This window comes from Phodopus roborovskii, unplaced genomic scaffold (genome assembly GCF_943737965.1).
Source record: "Phodopus roborovskii unplaced genomic scaffold, PHOROB, whole genome shotgun sequence".
NCBI lineage: Eukaryota > Metazoa > Chordata > Mammalia > Rodentia > Cricetidae > Phodopus > Phodopus roborovskii.
In genome coordinates this window covers 4,285,459-4,297,712 of record NW_026126639.1, presented here as the reverse complement: position 1 = coordinate 4,297,712, position 12,254 = coordinate 4,285,459, and the positions used below count along the sequence as shown (strand labels likewise).

At 47.5% G+C, this 12,254-nt stretch overlaps 1 protein-coding gene across 1 annotated transcript in view; it reads left to right on the top strand.

Moving 5' to 3' along the window:
* The window catches only part of Lmntd1 (lamin tail domain containing 1), a 58,378-nt gene that overhangs the window by 36,081 nt on the left and 10,043 nt on the right, over positions 1 to 12,254 (top strand). Inside the window, exons 6-8 of the mRNA XM_051173365.1 lie at positions 1,485 to 1,680; positions 7,302 to 7,488; positions 8,931 to 9,050. Coding sequence (XP_051029322.1) covers positions 1,485 to 1,680; positions 7,302 to 7,488; positions 8,931 to 9,050 — 503 coding nt within the window. The remainder of the gene's footprint in view (positions 1 to 1,484; positions 1,681 to 7,301; positions 7,489 to 8,930; positions 9,051 to 12,254) is intronic.

Sequence of the window (12,254 nt, the reverse complement as noted above, 5' to 3'; positions counted from 1 at the left end):
TGCACCTTTAGTAGACTCAAGGCTCGTGCATACGCAGAACAGACATCAGACGGGGCAGTAGCACAGGATATGAAGTAGCCAAGAGAAGGGGGCGCAGGCGCAGAAACTGTGTGGCGTGCCATGGTGCCCGCAGGCTGCCCAGCCGGGTGTGCTGTGAAGTTTGCTGCACCTCGTGGTGAGGTGGCGCTGTGCTGCGCTGCCCTGGGAAACACAGAACCAGCTCTTCTGCCCTCCCTCCCCAGGAGGAGAAGGGAGGGGAGTTCCCAGCAGCCTTGGCTCCCATGCTTCACACCTGCAGACTGGAGAGTGAAATGCCAGCTTCGCAGGTTCTGCTAAGCCTGGGGTGTGTGTAACTCAGCACAGAGCCAACACGTGCATCCCTTAGCCTACCTGTAGGCTCCTTCTAGAATAATCTATATTTGACTTGTGGGCCCATGACTTCCGAATGCTTTACTCCGTCTACTCTGTGGACATTTGTGATCTGGCTACTTCTCATCTGTATTATTTCTGTCTGTTTCTGGTATCTTCCTAGGCTTCAACATGATGTTACACACAGTTGTGTATGGCTGTCATGAGATCACAGTATTATTCGTCATTGTTTCTGTGATTAAGGTGGATCATCCAAAGATGCTTGCTAAATTCTTGCTGACCTTAATCCTTGATCGATATACAGAGTGTTAAATATGCAGATACTAGCTTTAGATCTAAGAAGGGAAAGTTGCAGCTCAGATGCTGTGCAGACCATTGTGTTTGCTCTGTGTTGGGGTTAAACTGTGAAAGCCCTGCTAAGGGGCACAAAGCATAGTGGCTTCACTTAGTGTACCTGAGGTCCTAGGCGCAACCCTAGCATACAACAACAACAAAACCCTATTTATTCTTTTATATACAAGAATCTAGAGCAGAATCTGAGTTGTTTGTATGCTTTGATGATTCTGGGCCCAGGGTCACATAAGGAAGACCCTTACCCTGTGATAACTCCCATTTTCTCTGCCAGCTGAAGAGCAGGCACCTGATTTGCCTCTCGTCCTCACTTTACCCTGCAGGAGGTAGAGTTGCCCACAAGGTGGAGTTTTAAAATGGGCAATATAGCAAGCAAGTATAGAATAAGACTATATTTGTATGTGTAATGCCCAAATTTGACAGGTTCAATATTTACTGACAAATACAGTTCCTAGTGCAGCTAAGTACTCAGCTAAACACCCAGCGTGCTCACGACAGGGAACAAACAGGGAAAGTGAATTCCCCAAGGAGGCCAGAGCCAAGATGGCTGCACAGTCCGTGCAAGCGCCACTGGACGTTTAAGACAGCTGGATAATCCATCTCTAGTGAGTGAGGAGGTTGTAGAGCTCCCACCGGCGCTTCTGATTCTTCTGCTGAGTGTGATGGGCAGTACGGGCTATAAAGAAACATACTTCTGTAAACATGGATTCTTTTGATGATGACTTACATGTCTGTCTCACTTGCTTGTCCAATTTCTTTGAAAGGCCCAAGCTTCATGATTCCAAAGAAACAGCCCCTACTGAGCTTTGACTCGGACATTCTTGTGTTGGGGGAAGGAGAGGATTATTTCTTTTCTTTGTTTGGAGACTCGAAGAAACTCACGGCACATTCGTCCCAAGCTGAGGATGTGACCAAGCACCTTTCTGTGATTCTTGAAGAAGTCGGCCAGTTCACATCCAGGTACACATCTGAATAACTTCCCCTTTTCTGCGGGGCCATAGCACAGGACAGAGCAGAGCTCTGAGCTATTGTTGGATACTTTTATTTAAAAGAACCCTAAAAAAGGAATTCCCTGAACTGTAGCCACATGTGTTCAGAGCAGTTAGAAACAACCGATAGAAGTTTCTAGAGGACCAACCAAGGGATGGGAATTTTCCGAATATTCCAGAAAAAAATGACATAGTATAATCCATAGCTCACACAGAGGCCTTTGCTGCCAGATAATGGATTGAGTTCAATGTAAGAACAAGGTGAATTTTTACACCAATGATCCATCTTTATGGTTGTCAATTTCTATGAAAAGAATTGATCAAGAAGAAAGTTGTTCTTGGGACTAAAAGGAGGGAGCTTGGTCTATTTCTTAACCCTCAGTCTGTGGAAGACTGAGCTGTGAAAAGTGGATGAAGCAAAGCATGGAGATGGGTGTCTGAGAGCTCTGGGGAGCGGGGCACAGGGTGCCAGCTCCCTTAAGCCATGCTTCCAGTCACTCAGGCCCTGTATGCCATTTTACAGATGATGGAGGGACCCTAAGTGTTTGTTCTATCAAGCCCCTTCAGTGTCTGTCATAGTAAACGTGGTGATTAAGGCAAAGGTATAGAAAGACTTTTTAAAACCTCTAAACACAAGTGTGTGTGTGTGTGTGTGTGTGTGTGTGTGGTGTGTGTGTGGTGTGTGTATATGTTTGTATGTATGTGGTGTGTGTGTGTGGTGTGTGGTATATATGTGTGGTGTGTGTGGGGGTGTGTGTATGTGTATGGTGTGTGTATGTGGTATGTATGTGTGTGTGTGATGTGTGTATATGTGTATAGTGTGTGGTGTGTGTATAGTGTGTGTGTAGTATGTGTGTGGTGTGTGAGTGGTACGTATGTGTGTGTGTGTGATGTGTATGTATGTGTGTATGTGTGTAGTGTGTGTGGTGTGTGTATATGTTTGTATGTGTGTGGTGTATGTGTGTGTATGTGCATGTGTGTGGTGTGTGTATGTGTGTGTATGTATGTGTGTGTGTATGTATGTGTATGTGTGTGGTGTATATGTGTGTATGTGTGTATGTGTGTGTATGTATGTGTATATGTGTGGTGTGTGTGTGTATGTGTGTACTATGTGTGTGTGTACTATGTGTGTGTGTGTATGTATGTGTGTGTGTGTGTGTGTGTGTGTGTGGTTCTATGTGGTTCCATCTCTCTGGGGAAGCGCATAAACACAACGCTCTGTTTTTCCTGCCTGTCGGGCACTGCCACCTGCCTTGGATCAATATGCTGACATCTTCAGAAATATTTGTATGTGTTATGTTCTCAGCTGTCTGAAGTGGGGTAGGAACTCCACTCCTCTCCTCACAGTTGGGTGTTTTCAGTCAAAGCTGTTGTTTTTTTTCCCACCACCACCCACCATCTCTGGGGATCGCTTTAATTTTTGCCAACCAGGAAAACAAAAGGGTTTGTAGGCAAACAGGATGTGAAGTATGGGCTGTGAGAGCTCTCACTGTCTGAGCCCTGCCGAGCTTAGCTCCCGTGAGCAGATGTCGCTAAGGGGACAGCCTTCCTGTCTACGCTCCATCTCTACCTCTGGCATAGTCTGCTGCTGCAATAAAACCCTCTGACCAAGCAGACCAGGTCTGACTCTTACTCGCAGGTCAGAATCCATCCCCGACGGCTGTCTGAGCAGGGACGGAAGTGGGAGCCAGGGAGCAGCTCTGCTTGCTGGCTCACTCTGGCTCTCCTAGACAGCCCAGGACCATTTCCCCAAGGACTGGTGCCGCCCACTGTGGGCTGAGCCCTCCTACACCAATTAAACATCAAGAAAACACCCCCAGACATGCCCTAGGCAATCTGATCTCAGTAATTCCTCAATCAAGGCTCCACTCTCCTGTGACCCTAAGCTGAGTCAAATTGACCAGTAAAGCTGAGTAGTGCTCCCAAGGAGTTTCCTAGTTGTTCAGGTCTAAAATCAGAAGGGGCAAGCTTGGGGTTGAGACAGGCTCCTGCCATGATCCGTGCATGGACATCTATTCCCAAAGGACTGATTGAGACTTAAGCCCTTCCTGGTGGAAGTCTGCCCCCGTCAGCAGACAGCTCTGCCACCCAATTGCGGCGTCACTGAGACTGACAGCAAATCTCAGAGTACCGGAAACTTGAAAGCCGAATGGCAACACGGCACGATGAGGAAGCCGAGGCTGCACAAGAAAGGAGAGTGTGACGTTCCTTCACTTCCAGTTGGCGTAGCCTGCGTCTTCCCGTGTCCGTACAATTAAATGTGGCGCAGCTGCAGACAGGAAGACCACAGGCGAGCCTCGCACTCAGCCTACCACTGATTACAAGCGGAGGTCTCAGGGCGGCTGTCCTAGAAAGAACACGTTCGAAGACTTTCAGGGAAGGAAGGGACAAGTACTGAAGGCCGCGACACCAGATTAGCGGCAGCCTCGGCGTTTCCACGTGCCGTGTGAAGCGTCTGCTACAGAAGGAGAGGCAAGTTCCTGGACACAAACAACATTCTGTTCTAGACAGCAAATGAGTCTTACACGTGTGCGTGGAAACAAAGTTAGAGTAATAATAAAACTTCACTTGACCATTCGAGAGTCTTAAAAAGCAACTACAAAATATTTGACTGTATGCTACAAAGAATGGCCCACTTTTCCATCTGCTTCAAAACAAATCTCAGATAGAGGCTTAGACAAAGGAAATCTGAGAAGTGCAAGTGTTGTATAGAAACCCAAGAAATGGGCTGGGGAGGGTGGCGCAGTGGTTAAGAGCCCCGCCCACCCCCGCCCCACCCCACCCCACCCCCACAGCACCCCACCCCACCCCCATCCCCACCCCACCCCACCCCACCCCACCCCACCCCCACCCCCACCCCCACCCCACCCCACCCCCACAGCACCCCACCCCACCCCCACCCCACCCCACAGCACCCCACCCCCACCCCACCCCCATCCCCACCCCCACCCCACCCCCACAGCACCCCCCCACCCCACCCCACAGCACCCCCACAGCACCCCACCCCACCCCACCCCACCCCCCACCCCACCCCACCCCCACCCCACCCCCACCCCACCCCACCCCACCCCCACCCCACCCCACCCCACCCCCACAGCACCCCCACAGCACCCCACCCCACCCCCACCCCCCCATCCCCACCCCACCCCCACAGCACCCCACCCCACCCCCACCCCACCCCACAGCACCCATGTTGCAGTTTACAACTGCCTCCTGTCCCAGGTGACCTGGTGCTTCTTCTGGTCTCTGTGAGCTCCTACACACACAGCACATACATACAGTAAATAAACCTTAAAAAATAAAACCATCCCGCAGAGACTTCAGTACCACTAAGACGAGCACAACGTCACAGGGCCCTGGGATTTGAAGAAGAGAAAAAAGGTGCACTCACAAAGGAGTCAGAGCCATGAATGGTAACACAGAGGAGGGTCAGGGGCCTGGAAGCTCAGAGGCGAGGCTCTGAAGCAGCTGCCCGCCTGCCGGCAGGGGGGGGCGTGAGGGGGGCGTGAGGAGAGGAGACTGTTTGGAAGAGATTGCCCGGAAGTGCATGTTCACACTGCCTCTGTCAGGAGCTGGACTAGAGGGACTGCCCAGGGTTTGGAGGCCTCAACACTTACCTTTGACATTAAGAGGAGAAGGGTTGAGCAGTGTGAGGCTCTGTCATGATTGACTTTAAAATGGGAGGTGTCAAGGGCATGGATAAACCAGGTGTCCAATGAGAATGTCAAAGGATACATCCTGAGGTTAAACCAGGCACTTCAAACTGATTCAGTGAGACTGGCGTGGGCTTGCCTGTGTTAAAACTTAGGTGGCTGCCAGAAGCCAAGCTTTGACAAAACATTATGCAGATCCTTAAGCAATCTCTCTGCAGAGTTTAAATATATGATGCCAGAAACGAAACCAAATCAACGGCATGCTCAGGAAGTAAAGGCCAGACACAAAAGATTGTAGGCGCAGGCGTAGAAGATGAGATGGCCTAGGCATCTAGGGATTCGATCAAGCTGTGACTGAAACATTCAGCCTAGCTCTCTCCACTAGAAGTAAAAGGACCAAAGGTGAGTTCTACAATAAAGTATCCAACAACAGAGACTCTTCCTGTCCACAGGTTTAACAGTGCATTGTGTTAGGAGAAGAAATTGATGAAAATAGACACCTGAATTATGGAGACCGAGGGTTACAACAACAGACAGAGAAGGCTGAAAACTCAAGGGTCAGGTGGCTCACAAGGGAAAGGCACTCGCCACCAAGAGTAAGAGGCCTGAGTTTGATCCCTGGGCTGTCCGTGACGGAAGGAGAGCTAGCTCCTGTAAACTGTGTGTGACTTCCACACATATGAAGCAGTGCCTGCATGTGTGTACACTTGCAAGTACACAAACATGCACATATATGCACACACACACACACACGTGGATTTTCATAACTTTTAATTTGACAGTATAGGTAAGAAATGTGAAGAAAGATGAAACAATATCACTATGTTTTTGTCAAGTGACTGACATGTAAGCAGGATGAATTACTGTAATCGACTGAGAAATATCGATGTTTCTAACTCAGCTCAGGGAAGTCATGACCTTCGGGTGTGGTGCAAGTGACACTGAGGAATGCACATGTGTAACTGGCTAACATGCCCTGCAACATGCTGTAGTCTTAACACCAACTAGAAGCAAACCATTGTATGTGTACATAATGTCACGATCCGGAACTATTTTTGAACTCACAGTAGCCATTCATTGTCACAGTCACTTTCCCAAGAAAGAACCGTGTGCCCTGACTTTTGATGCTGTGGTGTAAGATTACTCATTTTTATGCGTATGTGTGGACGTCTGCACCCATGACCATGCATCATGTGTGTGTGGTGTCCTTGGAGGCCAGGAGAGGACATCAGATCCTCTGGGACTAGAGCTGTTGGAGGCTCGGAGTTGCCCTGCGTGTTCTGGAAACCAAGCCCAGGTCCTCTGAAAGAACAACAGATGCACTCAGCCAGTGAGCTGTCCCCGGCCCCTTGATTTCCCTCTGAGTATTTGATGCCACAGTGGCTTCTGCTGAGAGTAGGAAACGGAGAAAACCAAAGCCACGTTTTCCTGTTACTCTTCTGCCCCGGCACCTAGCCACATCCAGGTTCCCTTTGTTCCATGTAAAATGGTCAGCACTAACTGCTGCTTTGATAATGATCAGAACCAACAGGGCAAGCCATTTTTCTTAGGTTGAAGAATACACAAGTTCTTGGGGCTGGACAGATGGCCCAGTGGTTAAGAGCACCGGCTGCTATTCCAGAAGTCCCGGGTTCAATTCCCCCCCCCCCCCACATGGCAGCTCACTACTGTCTGTAACTCCAGACCCAGTGCCCTTTTCTGACCTTTGTGAGTACTATACGCGTGTAATGCACACACATGCAAGCCAGCAAAACACCCATACACATGAAATAATAAGTCATTTAAAAAATCCACAGGAGCTCTGTTTCACGTGGGGGCAGTGTTACCCCTGCCGCTGTGTTCTCAGGGCTGAGATTACAGGCAGGCACCATGTTACTGAGTTCTTACTATGTGCTGAAGACATTTCTATCCAGACCCACCTGTATTTCTTATTTTCTAGTTTTCTTGAAGACATTAAAATAGCTGACGTAAACGTCAAGGGTTTGTTTGTGAGGCTCGTTAACGCTTCCGCCGACAAAGAAGTAGAGATCGGGAACCACATTCTCCAACAGAACGTTAACGGACAAGCAGTTTCTCTGTACCGATTCCCCCCAAGCATCACAATGCAGGCCAGCTCCACGGTAACAGTAAGTATGGTCTGGAACCATCACAAAGTAGGAACACCATCAGCTAGGGACACTGTGCCCTGGAAACACCATGAGCTGGGAACACACAGTGGGAATACAATGACGTGTGAATAGAAATTTGACCGCCGTGGTGAGATACAATGCCCTGGGAATGCCTTGAGCTGGAATACAGACTGGGAACACCGTGAGCCAAGAATGCCAGGAACTGGAAATGCCTTAAAGTAGAAATGCCATGCCCTGAGAATAGTTAGTGAGAGCTCCTTTGGCTGGGAATACCTTGAAATGTAAATCCCGTGTGTTGAAGATACAGTGTATTGAGGAATACCAGGACTGAGAACAGCTCAGTTGGGAATACAGTGATCTGGGAAAACTGTGAGCTAGGAGAACCAGGACCTAAGGATGCAGTGAGTCATGGAAACCATGAGCTAAAAATGCAGCAAGTTGGGAATAACCACGTGGTGGCAATGCCAGGATCTGACCAGATTTGAGATCGTGGTGAGCTGGGAATACAGTGAGTCTTGGGGATGCCATAATCTGAGAATACCATGAACTAAGGATTTACTAGTGCACTGGGATGCTATCAGCCAGAAATATCAGGAGCTGGGAAGAACTGTGAGCCGGTACTGCCTGACCTGAACTTCATGAGCAGGGAATCCATGAGATAGTCGTGTGGTGAGCTGGGGACACCGGGAGCTGCAAACATAGTGATTTGGGAATACCAGGGCCAGGGAGGGGTAGGGAAAGCTCCCTCTCCACTCAGCCATTGGCGACTTGGGCACTTGTCTTCGTACCGAATGTGAACCTTGTGACTTGTGTGGACAGACACCCGCACTTCAGTCCCCGGAGCCTTCTTCAGTTCTGCGCACAGTCCTATTCAGGCGTGTCCCCTAGCTACTGAAGTGGAAGTCCTAAGTCCCTAAACTAAGAAAACACCTTCTTAAAAGACGAGCTAAGACAGCTGGCTCAGAGAGCAGGCGCTCGGTCTGCTCTCCACTTGCCTGTGCCTCTCTGAGCCTGGGGTGTGCCCGGTGCTTGACAGGAGGTGGTAAGAGTGCATTGTTTTAGTTTTGCATGACCTTGAGATAAGACCTTGTCATCTGTTAAGTTCACATTTGAGAGCAATAAAAAAAAACTCAAAGATGTCAGTAAGTTTACAGCGTGCGGTTGGGCTGCAACCTTGGGTCTCTCACAGCCCGCATACCATGGACTAGGTAGTTGTTTAAACTGTGTTCTATTATATTTTAAAACAGCTTAGAAGTAGTCCCAGGGCCTTGGGAGGCTGCGGCACAAGGAGCTCCAGCCCAGGCAAACGCAAGCACACCTTTCCCCTCCTTTAATGACTTTGAAAACCCTACCTGTGCAGAAAGATTAATGACAGTGACATCTGTGGATCTGAGTGGATCCCCAGTGTCATTTGTCAGCAGCAAACTGCTTTCTCAAAGGTGTGGGCGGCAGCAGCTGAAGCGAAGCCCCAGCCACCAACGGACTTCGTTTGGGAGGAGCAGAACAGGTTCCGATGCAGTCCGGATTGCACGACCATCCTGTGCAAACCCCACGGTGAGGTGAGCGTCAGGGTCGGCGGCTGTTGCTGAGCAGCCTGCCCGCGGGTAACCTTCTGCTCTGTCTCACATTCTGCAACCCTTAACTGGGATCACGCCCAAATGCCAAAGCACCTGAGGCAGACAACAGCTGTCCCTTCCCGCTGTGCTCTGGCCAGCAAGAGCCATGCTGTGCCTTGTTTGCCCAGGCTGCAGCAGAGTCAGAGTCAGAGTGGGCCTTGTTGTTTGTGCTATGTGGGAGTGTGGGGTAAGGAAGGCACTGGACACAGGCTTCTCTGGTCAGCTACTCATCCAGCTATTTCGTGAGACTCTTGCCCATTCTCTAGGCTGAACTATGCACAAGGAATGTAACACGCATGATCTCTGTGCTCAGGAGATGCACATTCTAATGGAAGGGCTTATACTCTTAATTTGAAATGACTTGTCTTTCATACAGAAAAACTAGATATGTTAAAATCTGTAATTCTCTTCAGATGCTTGACACTTTGTTTCCCTTGGTATGATGCTAGCATGACTAAATAGCCTTGGACATACCAGTAGGATAATTTAACCTTTCTATGTCAACCAAACACTACTTGTGTTTCAAAACGCTCTTAAGGTATCTCCTTAATTCTTGTCTTTAATTCTTGTCCTTTGACAAATTTACTGTGCTGAAAATCCACTAACCCTACACCGTGCTGACCAGAGCGTGCATTTCCTTCTTCCTTCTTTACACAGCTGTACTGCGTGCTGGAGTGAGTTTAAAAGATTTTATTTCACTTGAGTGTGTGCTGTGTATGTGAATGTGTGTTCTGTGTGTGGGTGTGTATATGTGAGTGTGTGTGTGTGTGTGTGTCTGTGAAAGTGCTCTGTGTATCTTGTATTATGTGAGTGTAATGCATGTGTTTTTGAGTATTGCCAAACAAGTGAACTGAAGACGCAAGCTTGTGTAGCTATCCTAATAGCTAACAATAGACTTCAGACTAAAATTAATCAAAGGAGACGGAGGACATTTCATACTCATCAAAGGAAAAACCCACCAAGATGATGTCTCGATTCTGAACATCTATGCCCCAAATACAAGGACACCCACACTAGTAAAAGAAACATTAGTAAAGGTAAAATTACATATCAAACCCCACACATTAACAGTGGGAGACTCCAACAATCCACTCTCACCAATTGATAGGTCATACAAACAGAAGCTAAACAGAGAAATAAAAAAACTAACAGATTATCTACAGAACATTTCACCCAAACTGAAAAAGAAATCAGGGAAACAACACCCTTCACAATAGCCACAAACAACATAAAATATCTTAGTGTAACTCTAATCAAGGAAGTGAAGGGCCTATATGACAAGAACTTCCAGTCTTTGAAGAAAGAAATTGGAGGATATAATAGGAGATTGAGAGGTCTCTCATGCTCATCGATTGGTAGGACTAACATAGTAAAAATGGCCACCTTCCAAAAGCAATCTACAGATTCAATGCAATCCCCATCAAAATCCCAACATAATTCTTTAAAGAACAATGCTCAGCTTCATATAGAAACGCACACACGGAAAAAAAAAAAAAAACAGGATAGCTAAAAAAAATCCTGTACAATAAAAGAACTGCCATCCCTGATCTCAAGAGCTACTACAGAGCTATAGTAATAAAAACTGGTATTGGCATGAAAACAGAGATTCATCAATGGAATAAAATCGAGGACCCAGACATAAATTCACACACGTACGGATACTTTATTTTTGATAATAAAAAAAAGCCAAAACTATACAATAAAGAAAAGGAAGCATCTTCAACAAATGGTGCTAGCTTAACTGGGTGTTAGCATGCAGAAGAATGCAAATAGATCCATATCTGTCACCCTGTACAAACCTCAAGTCCAAGTGGATCAAGGCTCCATCGTCAGACCAGATACACCGAACCTGGTATAAGAGGGAGTGGGCAATAACACTGCACGCATGGGCACTGGAGACCACTTCCTGAATAGAACACCAGTAGCACAGACACTCAGAACAGCAATCAATAAATGGGACCTTCTGAAACTGGGATGCTTCTTTCTGTGAGGCAAAGATCAGTGGCAATAGGGCAAAATGGGGGGAAAACCTCGTCAACCTCACATCAGACAGAGGGATGATTTCCAAAATAATTATAAAGAATCAAGAAACTAGACATAAAAAAACAAATTAATTAAAAACGGGGTGCAGATCTAAACAGAATTCTCAATAAAAGAATCTTAAATGTCAGAGAAACTCTAAAAGAAATGTTCATCATCCTTAGCCATTAGTGAAATGCAAATCAAAACAACTCCGAGATTCCATCGTAAACCTGTCAGAATGAATAAGATCAAAGCCACAAGCCAGGCAGTGGGGGCACACGCCTTTAATCCCAGCACTGGGGGGGGGGGGGCAGAGGTAGAGGTAGGCGGATCTCTGTGAGTTCAAGACCAGCCTGGTCTGTAAGAGCTAGCTCCAGGACAGCCTCCAAAACCGCAGAGAAACCCTGTCTCGAAAAAACCAAAAAAAAAAAAAAAAACCAAAAAACAAAACCCCACAAATGACAGCTTATGCTGGAGAGGATGTGGAGAAAGGGGAACACTCCTCCATTGCTGGTGGGAGTACAAACTTGTACAGCCACTTTGGAAATCAGTATGGTGGTTCCTCAGAAAACTGGGAATCAGTCTACCTCAAGACCCAGCAATATGGCACCTGGGCATACACCCAAAGGATGTTCAATCATACCGTGAGGACACTTGCTCAACTATGTTTGTAGCAGCTTTATTTGTAACAGCCTTCTTCAGCTAGAAAGGACACCCTTAATAAGAAGGCAAGGAGACCCTATGTCCACATGAGACCCTAAAAATCACACAGTTCTAAGGAAGGAAGGAAGGAAGGAAGGAAAGAAGGAAATCACTCCCATCCTTAGTGAAACTAGTCCTCACTCCACAATCTCAAGAAAGATTTTCCTGAAAAATCTCATTCCACGTGTTGAATGAAGCAGACAGGCCTGAGATCCCCCGACACCGAGTGACGGTTAAGACGTGGCCATGAATCCTATCTGATCCCAACATGACTGGCAGACATCCTGCCCTGTTTTGAAATCCATAGACTTATAGCACATTAGTGATGACAGTATGCACTCTCGTATTTTCAGGTGCAGGCAGAAACTTCTGGTACTTTGCCAGGCCTTTGTTGCTTTTAAGGTCCAGATAGGGAGCAGATCC